The sequence below is a fragment of the Halichoerus grypus genome, chromosome 2 (genome assembly GCF_964656455.1).
Source record: "Halichoerus grypus chromosome 2, mHalGry1.hap1.1, whole genome shotgun sequence".
NCBI lineage: Eukaryota > Metazoa > Chordata > Mammalia > Carnivora > Phocidae > Halichoerus > Halichoerus grypus.
In genome coordinates this window covers 151365008-151387507 of record NC_135713.1, presented here as the reverse complement: position 1 = coordinate 151387507, position 22500 = coordinate 151365008, and the positions used below count along the sequence as shown (strand labels likewise).

Here is a 22500-nt window from a genome sequence, read left to right as displayed (position 1 = left end):
CAAGCGGGTAAAGCCCAGGGACAGGGCTGCCACCTACCTCTCGCTGCCTCTCAACTTGGCGGGCCCCTGGCCTCGTCTCGCCGGGGCGTGGAGGCGCCGCAATCCTCTGACCCGAACACAGTCCCTCCCTCTGGAAGCCACCTCGGGCCCACGTGTCGAACAACACCGGGTCGGGGGGGGGACAGGCAGCATGTGGCCCCATGGTTTGTCGTTCCTTTGGCCTTTAGACTCCCAGCGAGCCCCTTTTCTCTCCCGTCAGTTTGATCCAAGTCATTTCCGTTTTAATGTGGGTTCGTCACCGAAGGGCTTTTGGGGTTGGAATAAGAACAATAAGGAACACCTAAGTGTGCAGTAGGTTCTGTGCTTACATGACCTCGCCAGCCGTCGTGGTAGCCCTCCAGAGCGGGCGACCTCCTCCCTGTCAGGGCTCAGAGAACGTGGGGAGTCCCAGGACCTCGTCTAGGGTTGGACGGCCAGGACGTGGCAGGTCTCGGAGTCAGACTCGGGTCTGACTCACTCCGCACAGCCTGAGCATGTTGGCGCCCGTGCCGCCGGCCTACTCCGGGGGGCAGGGCGGGCGCGCGTCCTATACCGTGTGTGTGTGAGCAGCGTGGTTTTCTCCTTGCCTCCCTTGGGAATGCCCGTGGTGGGCAGGCCGCGTGGGCTCGCGGGGGACGGCCACTGTCCGTGGGTCTGTGCTCGCGTCGTCTGTGGCCTGCCTCGTGGGTTGGAGACAGCCTGTGTGAGATGTGGTTCCTGCCCTTGAGGAGCCCACGGGCTGGATCTGGGTCTTGGTAGAGGACAGGCTTTATTCAGAAACGTGGGGCATGTTTTAAGAAGAGGGAGTGAGACGTTGGCCTGGGTCTTTGAGGACTGCAGGTGGGTTGGCATTGGTGGGCTCGGGCCAGGTATACGAAACTTCATGGGGCCTGTGCCCGGGATGGATAGAGATTTCGGGGTGATGGGCTTCTGGGCAGAGCACTCTGATGCCAGGAGGGAAAGACGGGAGACGTACACAAGAATCCAGAAGATTGGGTCATCTTGGGTGGCTGAGTCTATTGAGCGTCCGATTCTTGGTTTCATTTGACTCAGGTTGTGATCTCGGGGTCGTGAGATCGAGCCCCATGTTGCATGGAGCCTGCTTGGGATTCTCTCCCTCTCTCCCTCTGTCCGCCCCCCAACCCTGTGCTCGCTCTCTTAAGAACGCTCTGCTTTCTCTCTCTATATATATATTAAATAAATAAATATATATTTTTAAAGATTTTATTTATTTATTTGACAGAGACACAGCGAGAGAGGGAACACAAGCAGGGGGAGTGGGAGAGGGAGAAGCAGGCTTCCCGCTGAGCAGGGAGCCCGATGCGGGACTCGATCGGACGCTTAACGACTGAGCCACCCAGGCATCCCTTAAATAAATAAATCTTACCAAAAAAAAAAAAAGAATCCAGAAGATTTCGTTTGGAAGAGAGTTGAATGATTCAGGAAAGAGGCCTGTTCTTCGGCAGGAAGAGAGGAAGACTGTGTCACTCCTCCCTTTAAAAAAACGTTCTTTACCGTAGTTGCGTATACATAACATTTTACCATCTTAGCCAGGTTAAGGGTGCTGAGCAGGCGCACTAAGTACTCTCAGGTTGTGCGCCCATCCCAGACAGGAGCTGTGTCCCCGCTCCGCAGCCCCAGCCCCGGGACCCACCACTTGCCACCTGTCCCCCCGTGCCCCCGTTTTGTGTGTGCAGAGCTGAGCGAGCGGGGGGGGCCTGGCACATCAGATGCCTAACACTTGCGGGGTCAGGTGGGGTGGCCCGGAGTCCCAGAAGTCGCCCCGAACACGTCTGTCCCTCCTGCTGGGCGGCCCACCTGGCCTCTGAGGGGGATTTTAAATGAAGCCAGGCCTGGAAGGAGAAGTTAAGGGGCGAGGGGGTGGTGAGCTGCTAGAGATGTTTTGGGGAAACCATGGGCAGCCCTTGAGGCCCCTTTGACAGCCCGTCCTGGGCCTCCAGCCTGGAGGGTGTGGAGCTGGGTCAGGCTGCCTCTGGGGTGCCCGCGGCCCTGGACAGGCCTGGAGCGTGACCTGGACTTGAGTTGGGTTTCTTAGGATAGAGGTGGTCAGTGCAGTGGCCTGCCCGGCCTCCTGGCCTTCCTCTGGCCACACCATTTGCCATTTCCTCACTGCCCTTCAAGGGGAAAGAGGGAAAAAGGCAGGAGAGGCGGGCTTGGGACTTGAGTCACCCAGGAGGAGAGGGGGGCAGGAGAGCCCCGTGTTGCAGAGAGGCCTGCCTTCCAGGTCGGAGTGTGCCTGCACTTCAGGGACCGTCTCCCGAGCCCGCTAGCGCCCAGGGGCAGGGCAGCGCGGCCAGGTGACTGACCTGGGGAGACGGGGACGGGCCTGGGCTGGTGGGGCCTTCCCTGTCGTCACTCGCCCTAAGGGCACAGGCCTTGGAGACAGAGTCGGACTCCCGTCCGAGTTCCAGCACTTACTGGGTGACCGTTGGCAAGGTCATCACTACGCCCACGCCTCACTTGTGTCAAATGAGGGCGGCAGGGCTACCGCATGGGGCTGCTGTAACGTGTGGGTGACTGCCAGCTGGAGGTGGGAGCGGTCTGACTGAGCTTAGGCAAGAAAGGGCATCTCCTGGGGTCTGTGGGCATGCCTGTCCTCCTTGGCGTGGCGTTTGGGAAAGAGAAGCCCGCCTCGGCTGTGGGTGGTGAGTCACCGAGCCCCCAGGTCGGGGCGCGGCTGGCTTCCCTTTCCCTGCCCTAGAGCCTTCCACCATCCCCTGAAAGGCCTCCCGCTTCCCTGGAAGAGACACCAGCTACAAAATCTAGGGTCTGAACTAGAAACTCCTGTCTGTCCTGCCCCCTGAGTCAGGAGGCCCGCGCCCTGCCCTGGGCCTCACCCTGGCCGCCCTGAGGGGGACGCCTGGCTTTGTTAGGGTGTGAGACCCGGGACCTTGGTTCAGAAAGCTGCAGAGTGCTTAGTGAAAGGCTCGATTGTGGACTCCAGGCTGGATGCTGGGGCTGCTGGGCTCCCCCGGGCCGAGAGAGTGAAGGCTTTCCTGCCCCAGAGCCTGGAACCTTCCAGACCCCCAGCAGGCCTTTCCTGGCCCCCTGTGCCGCAGGGACCTCGACGTAGTCCTTCCTTGCTTCCTGCAAGCTCGGCGAAGGAGGGCACCGCTCAGTTCTGTTCGTCACCACGGTTGGGTCTCCAGCAGGCGCTCGGTGTTTGCTGACCGAACGCGTGAACTGGTTCACCAGGCCCCAGCCTGGTGGGAATGTGGCCAGGGAAGGTTCGGAGGAGACCGAGTGAAAAGTTGGGGAGCCTTTTGGCTCCGTCCTGCTGCTCAGGAAGTCCTCCTGGGTCATCTGCGTCCCTGCAGCTGTCACTCATTCCGAGTTGGCCCTTGGTGGGCCTCCCCCCTGTGAAGAACAGCCCGGTCTTCCTTTCCCAGTCTGGCTCCCCGCGCCTCGCCCTCTGCCTGCTGTGCGGCCTGGCTCAGCTCTGTGCCCTCTGCCCTCCCTGCCCTTCCCGCGGTCTCCTTTGACGCCCCCCTGCCGCTCGGGGGGGTTCTCTCCCCAGGGCCCCCCTCACCGCACCTGGTGGGCCGCCCGTCTGGAACCGTTTTTACTCATTTATTTATTATTTTTTAAAAGTAACCTCTCTGCCCAGCGTGGGGCTCGAACTCACAAGGCTGAGATTCGAGATTGGAGACTGGCTCTGGCGCTGAGCCAGCCGGGCACCACCCCTGGAATTAGAAGCAGTGCGGGGACAGACAGGCCCCAGGTCCCCTGGCCCCTTCCCTCGGGTCTGTGGACACCTGACTCCCCCGGGAGGAGGTTGGCAATGAGGTATAAGGATTTGTTTGTGCTGCAGGGGAAAACCCGCACGGGAAGCCTCGTTATTATCCAGCCCCTGATTACGGCCGTCCTCCTCCGTGAGCGCCCTGAGCTCCCCATCTGCCGGGCTGGACGGGCTTCCCCCTCCCAGCCCGGGCTTCCCCCTCCCAGCCCGGCCCACCCGCCGCCCCGCTGCGGCTGCCTCTTCCTCTCCCCCCACTTCATCTTCCCCCTCCTCCCCTTCCCCCTCCTTCCCCTCCTCCCCCTCCCTCCTCCCCCCTCCTCTTCCCTCTCCTCCCCCTCCTCCTCCCCTCCTCTTCCTTCTCTTTCCCCTCCCCCTCCTCCTTCCCCTCCTCCTCCCCTCCTCTTCCTTCTCTTTCCCCTCCCCCTCCTCTTCCCCTCCTTCCCCTCCTCTTCCCCTCCTCTTCCCTCTCTTTCCCCTCCCCCTCCTCTTCCCCCTCCTCCTTCCACAGGGACAACCCTCCTCCCAGCCCCTCTCAGCCCTGCCTCCAGGGCCCTCAATCTGCCTGCCGCCCCCCCATCTTTCACCTGTCCTACACTCGGTTCTGCTTTTGACTGGTTTCTCCTCTCCTGTGTCACCACTCTTCACCCCAAATCCCGGAGACACCAACAGTGTTAATAAGTCACCTTTTGACACAGTTTTCCCTTGCTCTCTGGGAGGCAGTCTCTTCATAATGATTTTGTGCAAATTTGTACACTTAGTGGATTTCAAAATGTTTTCACATCCAAGAATTCTTGTGACGGGATTGGGTAGACAAGGAGATGGGGGTCTCCGAGGTGAAGTGAACTGCTGGTTTGCCCCCTTCACATGGAGGCTTCAGACTGGCGCCAGCCCTTGTGGGTCTCAGTGGCGCATACACACCAGCCCGGTCTCACCCAGCCCAGCCTCTGCCTGCTTCTTTCTCCTTTCGCCTCCAGGATGCTAGCCCTGGATCTCTTCTTGCCTGCTGGCTTCCCACAGTCTTTGGATCCTTATTAATGTTCTTGTTTGGGGGCGCCTGGCTGGCTCAGTTGGTAGAGCAAACATGCAACTCTTAATCTCAAGGTCGTGAGTTCAAGCCCCACGTTGGGTGCGGAGCCTACTTAAAAGAATCACGTTCTTGTTTGGGTTTTGCCAACTGTATAGGAGTTCGCCACTTTAACAAAGTCCACTTTCTAGAGACACAATCACCACACGTATAAATTACAGGGCGCTGATTCACATGACAAAAAGGGATTAACTTTTAGTAGCTGCTTTAGTGCATAGCTTTTCAGTGAATATTCATGGATTACTTGGGAAGTATGGAGATAAACCCAAAACTAGTGTTAGAAACCATTGATTGCACTAGGGAGGATGGAAGGCTTTTCCAGAGAACACCAGCTCTCTTGCTTTTCTGTATTCATTCAACAGGTTCTGAATATGGCCCTGACCTCTAAGAACAGCCTAGCAGAGGAGACAGTTAAAGACTTAATCACAAAACATGACTGTGCCGCAGAAGGGTCCTGTGGGAGCAGGTGGTCAGCCAGGGAGGGGTCCTGGAGGATGGGCACGGCCCGCAGGTCCGGGGCGGGAGCGGTGTGCTTGGAGGAGTGAACAGCAGGTGCAGAGCCTCAGCCGTGAGCAAGGGTGTGGTGAGTTAGAAGAGCCCAGAAAAGTCCAGGCGTGTGCAGGGCCCCTCTGCCTCCACCTCTGCCCCAGCAAGAAACAAATGACCCCGAGGCGGGCCTGGCGAGGCCCCAGATGAGCCACACCTGGGAGATCAGCTGGAAGGCGGTCGGATCTGAGCCTGAGAAAGAGCCTCTTTGGCCTGCAGATGGCAAATGAAATCTCCGGGGGTGTGCAGAGCACTGTGGGGCGGGGGACAGCGTGGCATGGGCCACCAGAAGCCCCCTGGGATTTGCCGTGAGCGCGGGAGTTCCAGCTGCACCGCAGCAAACATTTAAGTCCTTGGAGCCTTGGTTTTCTCATCTGTGAAGTGGGCTGACAAGCCCTGCCTGGCTTCCCTGTAGGTCTGAGGTGCAAATGACGTGGTGACTGTGGAGTGCCGGACGTTTGGGTGCTGGCTGTGGTGGCCCCCCGGCGTGAGGTGACGGAGGGGATTCTGCCGGCCGCGGATGGTTCCGAGGCAGGGCCAAGATCAGACCGCCCCACAGCTGGTGACACTCGAGAAGCACAGTCCCCGGGCTGCGGCCGAGGCTGAGGGAGGACTCGGGAGGCGGCTCCGGGCAGGGCGAGGCCAGACGGCCGAGGCCAGGGGCTGTCCTCCGGGGCCTGCCCCCCTGTCTCTCCCCCAGAACGCTCTGGGGGCAGGTGGGACCTCAGACACGAGCTGTTTATCTTTTAGGGTTTGGGGTTTATTTTTAAATTTCTGACTGTGCTGATGTTTATTTCTTCTTTTCCCTTTCCCCACTTCTCCAGCTCAGCCGCAGAAAGGGACCATCTGTCCCCTGCCTTGCCTGTGGCCATTTTAGAACCCACACCACTGCTGGAGTTCTGGCCCCCTCTTCTCCTCCCCTCCCTCCCGCTGCTCACTTCCCCTGCCCTTCCCCCCAGGCTCCGTCTAGGGCCGCTCCAGCTCGCCTCGCCTCGGGTCTGGACGCAGCGCCCGCCGGGTCTGGACGCAGCGCCCGCCGGCCCAGCCTGCCCCTCCTGCCTGGACCTGCTCTGAGGGTCTGAGGCCACCGTCGGTCTGTGGGGAACCTGGGCCTGGAGGCGGCAGGGGCCTCCCACCTCCTCGCTGCTCATACTGGTTTCCCATCAGAGTGGTACTTGTGTTCATGCGTGTGTCGTGTCCGGACCTGTTTCTGCCTCTGTGTGCGTGCGAGTCCAGGTCACGTGTGTGTGTCCTTCTGGAGGAGAGATTCAAAAACTGTTCCTCCCCCCAGCACAGAAACCTTTCCCGGTTCCTTCTGTCCCCTCGGCTCCTAGCGCCTGCTCTGCTCCCTCCCGCCCTGTGCTCCATGAGCGCCTGAAAGCACGGGTAGCCGCCCACTGAGGGCCAGCCCTTCCCGGGGGAACCGGAATCCCGGGAATCCGAGGGCCTGTGCAGCCCCAGCAGCCCCGGCGTGGGAGGCAGGGCTGGGCCCGAGCAGAGTGCAGCCCGAGAACACGGGGGAAGGAGTTTTTGCAGGTTTTAGTTACTACTGGCCGGGGCAGCCGATGGGGCGTTGGCGCCCCTCTCCTGCGTGGGCTTCCTTCCTCACCGGGAGCATGTCCTCTGTGCTTTGGCTTGGAGCCTGCTTCCCCGGGTAGGAATGGGGCAGGCACAGTCCCCGCCCCCGCCAGGTCGCCGCGGGCATGGGGGACATCTGGGCTCCCCTGGGGCCTGCCTCCTGCGGGGGAGGCCACCTGGTGTCTGCTGGGCCAGGAGGAGGAGGTGATCAGATGAGACTCCTGCCACTTCGTGCGCTGGCCTGCATCCAGTCCCCTCCTCCGCGAGCACCCACACACTTCCCCACACCCGCACGCCCGCACACCCGCGGAGCTCTCTTGGGCTTGCAGGCGCACAAGGCCTCGGGCTGCTCCCGGCTCGTTGGAGGATGGCTAGACGGCCACCCCTCTCCCGGGCTTCTGCCCCCTCTGTGGCTCTGCGTGTCCTCACGTGTCCCCGTGGGACCTGGACTGTCCGGCGGAGCTGTCAGCCCCGCCCCTCAGCCTCGCCCCTGCCTGGCCCCCGGCTTCGCAGCTTCCCCGGAGTCCTGTGGTTGGCGATGGGACTGAGGGCGGGTCCGAAGCTGCCTGTGCTTGACAGCCACTGTGTTGGCATGTAGGCTGCTGGGGTCGTGGGGGTGGCTCTGAGGCTGCGGGTGCCTCGCTCCACGGAGGGTGAGGGCCCCTCTCCAGCCTGGACCTTGGTACCCCACGGCCTTTGCCCCTCTTCCCCTCTGTGTGGGCCTTCGGGGTCACAGGGAGAGCTCAGGCAAACGGGCCTGTTGTCTCCCTGTGGGAGGCGGGCAGAGGGCCGCTGTGCCCAGCCCAGTCTCAGCACCTGGGCCCTGGCAGCCCGCTTGCCCAGGCTCCCCCAGGCTCCCCCAGGTTCTCCCAGGTCCAAGAGTTGTGTGGCTCAGGGGTCTACTGTGCCGCCCTCATTGGGACCCTCTGTGGACCACGGCTCCCCACTCTTTCCCTAGAGCCCCTTCCCCGTCTGTCTGTCTGTCTGTCTGCCACAGGTTCTTCTGCGGAGCCCTTGCCCCACCCCCGCAGCCCCGCTTCCTGTCCAGGGCAGGGTGGCACCTCTGGGCCCTGCCTACAGCAGCGGGACCTGCCAGGGCACATCCCAGTGAGTAATCACTGTGGGCCTACAGCGCAAGACAGACCAGCCCTCCCCCACCCCTCTCCCCGGGCCTTACGGGTCTCCTTTCTGCCACTCTGGAGCCTTCTAGAATCTCTTGGGAATTCTGAGTGGATGGACCCTTGCAGCTCTGAAATTCTGTAACTCTAAGACCCGCGATGGGGCGAGGGGGGAGGGGGTGCCTGGCCGGCTCCATCGGAAGAGCAGTGACTCTTGATCTGGGGTTGTGACTTCGAGCCCCACGTTGGGCGTAGAGCTTACTTTTAAAAAATAAAATCTAGGGGCTCCTGGGTGGCTCAGTTGGTTAAGCGACTGCCTTCGGCTCAGGTCATGATCCTGGAGTCCCGGGATCGAGTCCCACATCCGGCTCCCTGCTCAGCGGGGAGTCTGCTTCTCCGACCCTCCTCCCTCTCATGCTCTCTGTCTCTCATTGTCTCTCTCACAAATAAATAAAATCTTAAAAAAAAAAAAAAATCTAGGGGCGCCTGGGTGGCTCAGTCATTGAGCATCTGCCTTTGGCTCAGGTCATGATCCCCGGGTCCTGGGATCGAGCCCCGAGTGGGGCTCCCTCCTCGGCGGGAAGCCTGCTTCTCCCTCTCCCACTCCCCCTGCTTGTGTTCCCTCTCCCGCTGTGTCTCTCTCTGTCAAATAAATAATTAAAATCTTAAAAAAAAAAAAAAAGGCCCACAGGTCAGCAGAAAAGTCGGGGGTCCGTTTCCCATCGTACCTCCCTGTCCTGCCGTGGCACGGGTGACCCGTCAGCGCGTTCATCCTCTGCTCTCCATGCTGGCGTCTGACTTAGGAGCTCCCAGGAGGCAGAGCCGGGGTTTAAGGAGGCCCCGTGTGACAGGCAGTCAGAAAAGCTGTGGCTAGCATTGGAAATAACAGTTTGCATCGTTAAAGGACTTCACAAAACCCTTTACCCCCCAGGGTTCCATCTGCAGGCAGAGCCGACACGGTGGGAGTGCCTCCCGCTTCCCAGACACAGGAAATGTGAAGGACACTGGAGGAGGCCTGTTGTCAGTGGAAGGGGACTGGAGACCAGGGGTCAACCCTGCCAGGTCTGGGCCACTTCCAGGAAATGTCACCCCTGCCCTAAGGTGCTTGCCGCCCTTTGCCCATTTGCCACCCACCCCTTTCCTCCCAGACTGCAGGGGACCCGGAGCCCTCCTGTCCCTTTTTTTTTTTTTTAAAGATTTTATTTATTTGACAGAGCGAGAGAGGGAACACAAGCAGGGGGAGTGGGAGAAGGAGAGGCAGGCTTCCCGCCGAGCAGGGAGCCCAATGCGGGGCTTGATCCCAGGACCCTGGGACCATGACCTGAGCCGAAGGCAGACGCGTAACGACTGAGCCATCCAGGCGCCCCCTTCCTGTCCCTTTCTAGGTCCCTGCACGCTAGTCTGTCCACCCCTTGCCCTACGGCCCCAGCCCTCTGCCCCTGCGAGCCCAGCTTCAGTTAGTATCTCCACCGCCCCCGCCACCGCATCTCAGCCTGAGCCCGACATGAACGACCGGTGGTGGTTTTCTCTTGAGAGGTGGTCGCAGCCGTCATACTGAACCTCTCCTCAGCCTGTCCTGCGGCTGCATTAAATGGCTCCAGGCTTTGGGGAAGAAAAGGGAAGGTGTCAGCTGGTGCCGGGCCCCCCGCCCCAGACTGGCTGCCTTGCTGCTCGTCAGAGTTCTGCTCGCCCTTTCCCCCTTGTCCTTGCTCCAGATGGGAGCTGTGGGAGGGCCGGGAGCCCCTCGACGGCCCACGGAGCAGGGGAGAAAGAGCCAAGGCTGGGGCGTGCCCGGCTCTCTCCTGGCCAGCAGAGCCGGTGACCAAGGGGTGAGTCGGCACCTTGGGAAGGACCCCGGCGCTGGGCCCCACTGTCGCTTACTGACGTTTGTCGGGCCCCCGGCCTGCGCCCGAGGCTGGAGGGGTCCTGGGGCTGTAGCTGGGGTCGCTGACTCTGCGAAGTCTTTAAAGGGGGATTTAAGGGAGCTGAGGAGCTCGCGTGCACTCAGAGACGCGCCTGGCGCTGGGAGGAGACGGGCCGAGGGGCCGCTGTCCCACGTGAGCCGCGTCCCGAGTGTGTGCGGGGCGTTGCCCGGGTGTGGGACACACGGCCCTGGCACCACGACTGTGTCTTCACGGGTGAACACACGTGCTTACGGGCCGTATGGATGCCACGCAGTGGGGGGGCACAGCGCCCCGGAGCCCGGCTGGGCCGGCAGTGGACCTCCCCGAGGGGGTCTGGTTCTTGTCTCCCAACCCCGCTCATCAGCCACAGAGTCCAGCGCCTTTTCTGTCCCCTGGAGACTTTCTAAAGCTGTAATGTATGCAAACGCTCCAGTCCAGAAGCTCTCGGGAGTGACAGAGAGCGGCACAGACCGTCGCCCTACACGCTCCCTATGCAGCGAAAGTACATGGACCCTTGACCGCCGCGGTGCGGGGGGCGCCTGTGCCCCGCACCGTCAGAAATCTGCGGGTCATCCTGGACTCCCCGAAAACATAAGTAGCCGATGGGTCACTGCATCCCTACCGCAAAGGGAGGCTTTTCTACTCACTGCTGTCTTCCTGACACACGGCACGGCCGTGAGGACGCAGCCCCGAGGTTGGCAGCTTCGTGGGGTGTGGACCGGAGCATTGACAGCCAGACTGAGAGCCGGAAAGTCTTCTCATCTTGTTGAAAGGGAACCCAGTGAGGTTAAGTGACTTGCCCCGAAACACACAGCCTCTTAGCAGCAGAGCCAAAAATAGAAACCAAATTCCCTAACTCTTAATCCTGTAAGTGGCTGTGTGTGATCATTTTCTGTGTTTGGCTGAGGGCCTTTTCATATGTGTTAATAGACCAAAAGCACTTTGGGGGCTCCCTTCCATGTTTGTAGGGTCGCTTTCTTGGTATGGAGACTGTCACCAATCAAAATACTTTACTGAGAGCTATGGGAGCTACTCTTAGCATTATTTTTCTTTCTTTGATTTTTTTGTTTTTTTTATTAAGTAACCTGTACGCCCGACGTGGGGCTTGAACTCACAACCCCGAGATCAAGAGTCACATGCTCTTCTGACGGACCATCCCCGCGCCCCTGGATTATCATTTTTAATAACAGCCTTATTGATCTGTAATTCACGTAGCACAGCCTTCAGTAGGCTGGACTGTAGTGTGCTCACAGACTGACAGCACTATCCAGGGTCAGGACATTGTCATCAGCCCCAAACAAAACCCAGTACCCCCTGCAGTCACTACCATCCCCCCCCACTCCCCACCCCCACCCCAGCACTGGAAACCACTGTTTCCTGTCTCTGTGGACTTGCCTGCTATGGGCTTTACACATAAATGGAGCCACACAAAATGGGGTTTTTTTAAGGTATCTATTTATTTATTAAGATTTTACTTATTCAGTTGAGAAAGAGAGAGACAGAGCACAAGCAGTCTCCCTGCTGAGCAGGACCCTGGGATCATGACCTGAGCCACCGTCTGAGCCACTCAGGCAGCCCTAGATTTTTATTTGAGAGAGAGAGCGAGAGAGAGAGAGCACAAGAGCAGGGAGAGGGAGAAGCAGACTCCCCACTGAGCAGGGAGCCCGATGTGGGGCTCGATCCCAGGACCCCGAGATCATGACCTGAGCCAAAGGCAGACGCTTAACCGACTGAGCCACCCAGGCGTGCCAACATGTGGCCTTTTGATGGGCATCTTTCACTTAGCATGTTTTCCAGGTTCATCTGGTGTTCTAGCATGTGTCCGTGCTTCATACCCGTTCATTGCCAAATAATATCCCGTCATGTGGATAGAGCACATTTATGCATCCACCGGTTGATGGACATTTGGGTTTTCACTGCTCTTGGGCGGCAGTGACTAATGTGGCGGTGAGTGCTGCATGTATGGATTGTGGTGCATACGTATGTTTTCAGTTCTCCTGGGCATCTACTTGCTGCATCACGTGATAACTCTCAGTCCTACATTTTGAGGAACTGCCACACTGTTTCCCAAAGTGGCTGCGCCATCTTACATTCCCCCAGCGGTGCACAAGGACTCCAAGTTCCCCACCTCCTCCCGGAGCTTGTCCGTGCCCGTCCTTGTGACAGTAGCCATCTTAGTGGCCGTGACGTGGGCTCTTGTGTGGTTTGGGTTCGAATTTCCCTCGTGACTAATGACGTCCACCTTTTCGTGTGCTTATTGGCCACTGTATATCCTCAGAGAGATGTCTATTCAGATCCTTTGCCCATTTTTTAATTAATTGGTTTATTTGTCTTTTTATTGTTATTTTGTCCTTAAGGAGTCCTTTTTATATTCTGGATACAAGTCCCTTATCTGATACATAATTTAAAACGTTTTCTCTCATTATGTGGGTTGTCTTTTCACTTTCTTGTTGGTGTCCTTCGAAGCACAAAAGTTTTAAATTTTGAGGAAATTCAACTTATGTGTTTTTTTTTCTTTTGTGGTTTATGCTTTTGGTGTCATTTGTAAGGAACCATTGCCTGATCCAAGGTAATGATTTACTTCTGTGCTTTCTTTTAAGATTTCCATGGTTTTAGGGGTCGGGGGAAAAAAGATTCTATGATTTTAGCCCTTACATTTTTAGGTCTGTGATCCATTTTGAGTTAAAATTTTATACAGTACAAGGTAGGGATCCAACTTCATTCCTTTGCATGTGGATACTCAGTTGTCCCAGCACCATTTGTTGAAAAGACTTGAATGCCTTCGTACTCTTGTCGAAAATCAATTGACCACAAATTAAAGTGTTGATTTTTGGATTCTCCGTTCTAGTCCATTGATCCAGATGTCTGTCATGCCACTCTCACACTGTCTTGATTACTGTCGCTTTGCAGTAAGTTTTGAAATCAGGAAGTGTGAGTCCTCCAGCTTTGTTCTTCTTTTTTAAGATTGTTTGTTTCTCCTGGATCCCTTGCATTTCCATATGATGTTTAGGATAAACTTGTCAATTTCTGCAAAAAATGCCCAGTGGGATTTTGATAGAAGTGCACTGAATCTGTAGATACTAACAATATTAAGTCTTCTGATCCATGAACATGGGAAATCTGTCCATGTACTTAGGTCTTTAACTTGTTCCAACAATGTTTCTAGTTTTCGGTGTCCCCGTCTGACACTTCTGTAGTTAAATGTATTCTTTTGGATGCTACTGTAAATGGGATTGTTTTCTTAATTTCATTTTTGGATTAGTCATTGTCGTACATAGATACAGGGTTGGGTTTTGTTCATTAATCTTGCATTCTTTTTTTTTTTTTTTTAAGATTTTATTTATTTATTTGACAGAGAGAGACACAGCAAGAGAGGGAACACAAGCAGGGGGAGTGGGAGAGGGAGAAGCAGGCTTCCCGCCGAGCAGGAAGCCCGATGCGGGGCTCGATCCCAGGACCCTGGGATCATGACCTGAGCTGAAGGCAGACACTTAACGACTGAGCCACCCAGGCACCCCTAATCTTGCATTCTGCAACCTTGCTGAACTCATTGATTTGTTCTCGCAGATTTTTAGTAGATTTCTTAGGATTTTTCTGTGCACATGCTGATGTCATGTGCACACAGAGATAGTTCTACTTCTTCTTTTCCTACCCAGATGCCTTTTATTCCTTTTTCTTTCCTGATGATGCTGAGTAGAACTGCCGGTATAACATTGAATAGAAGTGCCAAGAGTCGACAGCTTCGTCTTACTCTCAGATTATTTAAAGAAGAGCACGTCTCCACGTGGTCCTATTCTTGAGAAGCTCAATGGCACAGTCTCCACTGTGAGGTTAATACGTGAAATCGAGGTTGGCATTCATGGGTGGGACAGCTTGGGATGGGCTAGGGTGGCTGGGGAAGACTTCCTGAAACAAACAGGATTTGGCTCGGACAGGAACAGGTCATCGTTGGGCGGGGTCGGCGCGTGAACACAGAGAAAAATGGGTGTGAGTTGAGTCTGTGGGGCTGGAGGGGCTGTGGGGCTGCTACAAGAGGACAGTAGTTCATCACCGTTCTGCAGAGGCCCGCACCCCACCCACCTGTCAGTACCCCCCTGAAGTGCACAGTTTCTCAAAGTGGGTCCATCGACCGGCCCACAGTAGAATCACCCGGGGAAGACGATGGGGGGGATCTGTCCCTCACCCCAGACCTGCGTGCTGCATTGGAATCCCGGGAGCCAGATCCCAGGAGCGTCTTCCCGAGTGATCCTCGTGTACCCTGAGGACATCTCTTCCCCAGCTTTTCGACCTCACTCAGGCCCCCAGTCCCGCGTAGCTGATGATCTTCCCGCCGATGTGGTCCGTGAAGTCAAGGCCGCCGGCTGCTCCTGGGGCTCCCTCATCTTCCTCCTTGCCTCAACAGACCAGTCCCTCCTGTCCTCTCCCTCCTCCCATTAGTTGTCCGCAGCCTTGTTCCCGTCCCTTCCCACCTCCCCGCGTCCGGCTGGACAGGAACCCGGCGGCTGACGACAGAGTTCGAGCAGCTGGAGGAAGAGCTGGAGGATGCTTCCAGCATGTTGTCACGGCGCTGGGCCCGCATGCAGAGAGCCACCGAGCACGCGGACAGGCACATGTCCGAAGGGCACATGCGAAGCCGGAGCTGTGCATAAATCTGTGCATTTGAACGGGGCCTTCTGGACCGCCGGGTGCACGGACGGGAGAAACCAGACGCGCACCGAATCGCTACTGTAACCCCGCAGGGGACGGAGTTTATGTTCAGGCTAAGAAGTCAATTCGGCAGGGGTCCTCCGTCTCCTGGCTTTTTGTCTTCCCTTCCACGGGCAGGGGAGACCTTCCTGTTTTGGAAACCCTCTGTCTAACCCCGCTGCCCCATCATCTGATTCCCCTCCGCTCAGCCTGGCTTCCCCAGAGGGTGCTGTGCCCGTGGGCCCCACTTCCTCCCCAATGAGGCCCCTCCAGCCCCACCCCGGCTGCAGTCTCCTGGGGCCAGTGGTGCTCTCCTCCATGCGGGTGGTGCTCTCCTCCATGCTGTCTGTCCTGCTGTCTGTCTGACCTGCTGTCCAGCGTGCAGCACAGGGCTGTTCCCAAGAGGCCGGCTCCTGTGTTCTTCCTTCCCTGGACGTCTGTCTCCTGTGTCCACTCTCAGTCTGTCTCCAGACCCTCGTTTCTAATCGCCTGACGTCCCCTAACATCGCAAACGCACCGTCCCGACCAAACTGCCGTCCCCCACCGGGCCCCCCTCGCTCTCACTTTCCTGGTGCTAGCTGACCGCCGACCCAGCCTGCAGAGCCCGGCTCCGTCCGCACTGTCTCCTCCAGGAGCCCACCCGACGTGCCCCGCCTGCTTCAGTCTGTCCCCGAAGCCACGAAATGGACCTTCCACCCAGTCCCAGCCCCTCTGTGTGTGTGAGCAGGACAAGGCCCCAAACACTTAAATGTTTGCTCAGGACACAGCTGATGCCCAAGACCTCCTAGAAGGCTACTCTCCAGGGGCTCCCACTCTGCTTGGCAGCTTCTCGATGCCTCGAGGGCCTTCACTCGCTCTTTCAGCATAAAACCCTGTACCGCCACCTGTCTGCATTGGGGTACTTGGCCTGTAGATCTCAAGGTCCGTCCTGGACCTTCCATGTTTCTCATGTATCGTTGAACTCTGTTTGCGCCTAATTGAGTTGTCACCCAGTTGGTGCTCGATAAATGTTTACCAGGTAAATGAAAGAAGAGAAAGTTGCCTTACAGATTTCCCTGGATTAGGGCCTAGGCAGGCCCAGGGTGGGTGTAGACACTCACTCAGAAAATATTTATTGGTTGGTTAACGATGGGGCAACTTTGAATACCAGCCTGAGGTGTTGGGACTCCTCTGTGAGCCCGGGGGCCAGGCCGGCTCTGGGCACAAGAGGAGGGTCAGGAGGGTGACCTCGGGCCACGGACAGAGGCATGGTGAGGCATGAGCCGGGAGCGGGGACGCCCCAGGATTGAGAGGAAGACAAACGGGGCCGTCTGGAGGGAAGAAGGGACGAGCAACAGGTGTGGAAATGGTCCATGTTCTGTGCAGGGGGCCGGGCACCACAACGCCCGTCACAGGCCTGGTCTCGGCTTCGTTCTCTGGAAAGCCCTTCCCAGGAGGTGCGCCGTGCCATCCTGGTTTGCAGGTCAGGAGAGCTGAACCCGGAGATTGCATCTGACCCCAAGGATTGCTTTCTTCCCCCAGCATCTCCCACACATCTGAGGAGGAGGCGGGTTCGGGTCTGAGATCAGAGTATTAAACCATCTGTCCTTCCCTGTTAGGTGAGGAGCGCCCCAAAATTCACAACCACAAGTCCCTGTTCCGAGGCGGACGGACACAGATGTGCCCGTCCACCTCGGAAAGAGCGGAGTAGACGTAAGAAAGGACTGCCCAACAGGCGACCTCAGAGGCCCCCGAGAGGCTGAGCCCTTCTGGGGGGGCTAGGTGCCTGCAGGCAGACAAGAGAACCGGGTCCAGGCTCCCAGCCGCTCCCATCGGCCCCTGTGCAGTGACACTTTCTCCCTTCCCTGGGGGGCCTACTGTTTTGTTAGACCTGATCAAGGTGGTTTTGTCGTCGGTGTGTTTTTGTTGGATAATTTCAGCTGGAGCTTGGCCGGGTCACCCAGTGCCCTGGGGAGCACGCGGAGGGAGCCCCTCGGCACCTTCCCTCACGGCTTCCCCAGAGCAGGTGTGGGCTGTTCTCGGGCTACTGCGTGCCGGGCCCGGGCTGGGTGCTGGACACGCTGCTGAGCAAGGAGGGTTCTGGCCCTTTCTTCTGGGAGTTTCCGGGCGAGGAAAGTCACGGTCTCGGTGTGCGGTGGTGCGCGCTCTGAGGGGATGTACAGGGAGGGCGCTGCGTGTCCAGGCCTTCAGGTCCCCTTGCCGGGAAAGCGAGCACAGTGGGGCGGCCAGTGCGGACGCCCTGCAGAAGCCTCGGGCTGGCGTCTCCCCGCCGTCCGGCCCGTCCAGGTTAGGTTCCACTGCTGGTGGCCATGGAGGAGCGGTCAAGGGTTCTTTTGTTTTCCAGAAAGCCTATGCTGGGTTTCAGAATCGGGGAGAAAGGAGTTTCGGGTTATATACTTTTCAGACCAGCCCAGAGGCCCGGGTGCCGCCTGGGGAGAGTGTTCTGGGTGGTGTCACCCCCGCCTGCCAGGCCTGCAGGTGGCCGAGGGGTGGGTGGCCTCCCCGCGGCCGTGCCAGCTGCGTGCTCTTGGTCCGGCAGGCAGTGAGCCTCTGGAGGCTTTGAGCCCTTCGGGCCTCTCCTCCTGGCACCGCCTGGCTCCGGAAAGCCCCCTGCCCCTCCCAGCGGCCCTCTCTGTCCCCTGCTCTCCCGCCCTGGGGCTCAGGACGACCTCAGAGAAGTGAAGAAGTGGGAAAGGGACAGGAGGAGGGGGCTTCTGGATTTCCGGCCTCCTGCTAGCGTTCCTTCTCCCTGCTTTTAAAAAATCATAGGGGCACCTGAGTGGCTCAGTCGTTGGGCATCTGCCTTCGGCTCAGGTCATGATCCCGGGGTCCTGGGATGGAGCCCTGCATCGGGCTCCCTGCTCGGCGGGGAGCCTGCTTCTCCCTCTCCCACTCCCCCTGCTTGTGTTCCCTCTCTCGCTGTCTCTCTCTCAAATACATAAAATCTTTAAAAAAATAAAAAAATATTTTACTGAACACGTGCACTCTGTGCCAGGCACCGTCTCAAGCCCTTGGTGGGCGTTGCGTCGTTTACAGGTGAGCCCAGCTCCAGAGGCGCACGCTCGGAGGCCTCAGACGCTCAGTTTGTCACTGCCTGTGGGCTCCCACTGCTGTCATCTCTCCCCTTCTTTGGACTTTTCCTGTAGAACAGGACCTCTGAGCCAATCCGCGAAAACCACAGCTGGGTCTGGGTTCCCCCGAAGCCCCCTCTAATACACCCGTGCTCACTCATCTGACCGGATACCTCTCTCCCCGCTCTGTTCTGAAGTCCCGACACTTGTTCTTTCTCCCTCCCCGCAGGACCCCGCTGGAATCTTCGAGCTGGTGGAAGTGGTCGGCAATGGAACGTACGGACAGGTGTACAAGGTCAGGCTCTAATAGGGCGGGAGTGTGAGGCCCCTCCATGGGGCCCTCGGGAGGGGTGGCAGGGGCAGGCCCTAGGTCTGGGGCTGTGGGCGGTGACGGGGGCTGGGAGAGGGGAGGGAGGGCCTGGGAGAGGCAAGGAGGGTGAAAGTAATGGGGGAAGGAAGGTCAGGAAGTGGGGTGTTTTTGCTGGCCAGTGTGTGGTCTCCATGAGTCCCGGGTGCAGCAGGAGGAGGTCTGGATCCGGCGGGGTGTGGGCAGGGGCACAGGAGGGCAGTGGCGAGAGTGTGCGTGCGTGCACACGCGTATATCAGTGTGCGTGCTCACGTGTGTATCCGTGTGCGTGTATGTGTGCGCATGGGCACGTGTGCATCTGTGTGCGTGTGTCCGTGCGCACGTATGTGCGTGTATGCATCTGTGTGCATGTGTGTGCACGTGCACGTGTGTATCTTTGTGTGCATGTATCTGCGTATCTGTGTGTGCGTGTGTCCATGCACACGTGCATCTATGTACATGTGTATCTGTGCGTGTGTGTGTCTGCACGCGTGTATCTGTGCGTGTATCTGCATATCTGTGTGTGCATGTGTGTGCGTGTGTGCATGTATGCGTGTGCATCTGTACATGTATCTGCATGTGTGTGCACCCGTGCATGTGTGCATCTGTGTGCGTGTCTGCATGTGCACGCACGTGTGCGTGTCTGTGCGCGTGCGCGTCTGTCGGGGCTCACCTGAGAACGCAAAGCAGAGCCCAGGCCACGAGCACAGCCCTGGCTCTCCTTCCAAGACCGCAGCGAGGCCCAGCCTTGGCGCGGGCGGAGCCCCAGGGCCTGTCGCAGGGGGGAGGTGGTGTTCTCCAGCTCCTGGGCCGGCCTGCAGCGGGTCTGGAGCCAGAGCTCTGGCCTTCTCCTCCGGGCCGCCCTGGACCTTGCCTGTCGCTTTAGCCTGGCCCACCCAGCCCGACCACGGGTCCCACTAGGAGGGGGAGGCGGCATGTTAGATGTTCCCCAGAGCTGGGGCCTCCAGGGCGCACACCCGCCTTCTGTGTCTCCTGACACGATGCTAGGCCTTTCCACCAGTCTCTGCATCTCAGGGGCATTTCCTGGGTCACTGGGACCACCCTGTAAGCTTTGGGGAAAGGCGCGCCCCTCCCCCATTCCCCCATTGCTAGCCTGGTCGTTGCCGTGGAAATAGTAGCTCTGTGTTCTGCTTCTCTGGGCTCGGGGTCTTGGATGACTGCTGAGGACAAGAATGATCCGCGGGCTGCCCCCCCCCTTCCCCAGGAAGCCTGAACTCCCTGGTCCAAGGCTGGGATGGCTCCTGGAGGAATGTCAGAGGGAGGAGGGGGGAGGAAGGGAGAATGGCAGGGACATACTCTGGAAGTTACTTCCCATTAGTGCCGGGGATGGGCCGTGGACAGGCCGGTCAGCCTTCTGGGTTTCCCCGAGTTCCCTAAAATCCCAACTCTGTCTATTTTTTCCTGCCAATAATAATAAAAAGCCTTGGAGGGGGTGATTCTGGGAAAGGCTTCCTGGCGGGGGGACGGGCACACGAGGCAGTGTGTGGGCATAGAAGGTGTCGGAGAGGCAGAGCCCCTCCCCCGGCCTCCCCCAGCTCCCTCCAAGGCCGGAGAGAACCTTTCACTCCCTGCTCTATTTTTCAAACTGTGGGAAGTCCAGAGCAGAGGTGAATCTCCCTCGCCTCCCTAAGCTGTTTTAGGGGAGGAGACCCTTCATCTTGATCCAGCTTAGCGCTTGGAGTCCAGGCTCCATAGTGCTTCCTGGAGGCCTCTGCCTTCCCCTGGGACTGACCCATTAATGAAGTGTCCAGTCACCACGGAGACACTTTCTAAGACAGAAAACAGCCAGAAGGCGTGGCCTGTCCCAGAATCACGCCGTCCCTGGACGCAGACTCAGAGCCTCCATGCCCGGCTTTCTGTCCCTCAGGGTCGGCACGTCAAGACTGGGCAGCTGGCTGCCATCAAGGTCATGGACGTCACGGAGGTAGGGAGCCATGGGGGCAGACGGCGGGCTGGCACCGAGGCGGGCTGGGGGCTCTCAGGCTCAGCCCTCCCATTCTCCTAGGACGAGGAGGAGGAGATCAAACAGGAGATCAACATGCTGAAGAAATACTCTCACCACCGCAACATCGCCACCTACTATGGGGCCTTCATAAAGAAGAGCCCCCCCGGGAATGACGACCAGCTCTGGGTGAGATGGCCCCCCCACCCAGCCCTCGCTGTCTCCAGGCTCACCCACAAGGCAGCCTCGGCCCCCAGCCCTCCCTTAGTCTACACAGACTCCCTGCCTCCCGATCCAGAGCGCCTCCTGACTCACGCGCTGCGGCCTCTTGTCCTCTGAGTGTCTGGGGGGCCCTGGGGTCCTGGGGGTTTGCCCACCCCTGTGTCCTCACCAGGAGCTTACACTGTGTGTGGCCCACACTTCCTAAGCGGTGAGCATCGTCAGCGAGCCAGGGCTGGGGCAGGAGGTGAGTCCGTCAGTCCTGCCTTCACGCACAGCTCCGGGGGAAGCCACGGCCCCAAATACCGTGTGCAGAGGCAGGGCTCGGACCCTCCGGGCAGAGCACAAGCCCTTCTGGATGATTCCTCTAGCCAGAGCTCTATGTGGCTCCTTTGGGCCTCCCCCAAATTCCCTCCTGGCCCAGAACATTCCTGAGAGTCTTTGCCCTCTGGGGCCTGGGCCCATTCCCCAGCCTTGACCTTCCTGCTCTGCAGCCCGGCCCCGGGAGAGTGCCAGGGAGCGCAGCAGTGGGCTTGGGGCTCATGCTGGGTCTCCCCTCCTGCCGTTGCCAGACAGGTACTTACTGAGCACCTTGTGTGTACTCTGCACAGATGGGCCGAGTCACGTCCCCGTTTCCAAGGGGCTCGCACACACAGACTGTGCCCTAAGCAAGGGCGGCACAACTTCCCCCCGGGGCTTACCTGCCGGCTGTGTGTAGTGGGAGATCCTGAGGACCAGAGGCTAGGCGCTGGCCGGGGCGCCCCCTGCTGGCTGCACTGGACACCCCGCCCCCGGGACGGAGAGGCCGGGGCCTACATGGGCGGCGTGCAGATGCCCTTTTTTGCATGTACGAGTGTACACATTCCCTCCTGGCCTTTCTCTGCGTCGGATGTGGGCTTTTGGAAAATGTGCAGTGAAACTCCGGCACAGGCCTCCCAATCCCAGGGCGTCGTGCTGGGGTCTTCCCAGGACCCCTCCTGCAGCTCGCTGCTTGGTCTGCCGCAGGCCTGGAGAATCTTTCTTAGCCCCGTCTTGCCTCTGGGCCAGGGCTTGGCTGACCTTTCCTTGGCCGTGAAGGCCGGGCAGCAGGTGTCTGGGGCTCTGTGGACCCTGCAGCCTGTCCCGGCTTCTCATCGCAGCTGCTGGGCCCCGAAACAGCCACAGGAAGTGCTCCCATGAATGGGGACGGGGGTGTCGCTGGGCCCCCAGAAGCCTTTAGTTAGGACACTCAAACTTGAATTTTATAGGATTCTTAGTGTGAGTGTTTTCAACCATTTATAAATGTAAAGACCAGGCTTCGCTCACCGGCCAAAGTTTGCCAACCCGCGCTCCGGGATGGCAGTTGTGGTTTCGGGCTGTGGTCCCCACGGGGCCCTGACGAAAGCCCCGGCCCGTCCCCAAGGAGGACATGTGCATGCACCTCATTCTGTCTAGTTTCCAGGGTTCCCTGGGCTCCTCCTTAGGACCCAGACCGTCTCCCTCAGCCCCGCCCGCCCTGTCTTTCCCAACTGCATGGCCTTCTGCTTTGTGGCTCACCCAGTTGGGCCCCAAGGCCTCTGGCCCTCCTTCCAGGGGGCTGGCAGGGGAAGGAGGCCCTGCCTGACGGATGCTTCCCCCCGCCCCCCGCACCCCGCACCCCCGTGCCTCCCTGGGCCCGTAGCTGGTGATGGAGTTCTGTGGTGCTGGTTCCGTGACAGACCTGGTAAAGAACACGAAAGGGAACGCTCTGAAGGAGGACTGTATCGCCTACATCTGCAGGGAGATTCTGCGGGTGAGCACCGGCCTCTCCCTGGACACGGACCCTCCCTGCCCCGGGGAGGCCCCAGGCGGGTCGGGAGTGGGAGACCGAGGCCGGCCCTGGAGAACTCTCCGGCAGCTGAGGGGGGGGGGGGGACAGGCACCTCTGCCGCCTCACTGCCCCCCTGCAGCTGCTGGGCCTTTCCGAGGACGCTCCCCACGGACACGCAGCCTGCGCTTGGGCTCCGGCGTGGGGAGGGGCTGCCCCCATCCCCCCCTCTGCTCGCTCACCTCCGCGCCCACCCTCCCGCCGCAGGGTCTGGCCCATCTCCATGCCCACAAGGTGATCCATCGGGACATCAAGGGGCAGAACGTGCTGCTGACAGAGAACGCCGAGGTCAAGCTAGGTACGCCCGTCCCCTCGCGGCAGATGGGGCTCTCTGACCTGC

General features: G+C 59.0%; 1 protein-coding gene across 9 annotated transcripts in view; it reads left to right on the top strand.

Moving 5' to 3' along the window:
- Positions 1–22500, top strand: part of MINK1 (misshapen like kinase 1) — a 42588-nt gene that overhangs the window by 8511 nt on the left and 11577 nt on the right. For all 9 annotated transcript variants that reach the window (XM_078067800.1, XM_078067804.1, XM_078067806.1 and 6 more), the window contains exons 2-6: positions 18016–18081; positions 20021–20077; positions 20159–20284; positions 21975–22085; positions 22368–22458. In XM_078067800.1, coding sequence (XP_077923926.1) covers positions 18016–18081; positions 20021–20077; positions 20159–20284; positions 21975–22085; positions 22368–22458 — 451 coding nt within the window. The remainder of the gene's footprint in view (positions 1–18015; positions 18082–20020; positions 20078–20158; positions 20285–21974; positions 22086–22367; positions 22459–22500) is intronic.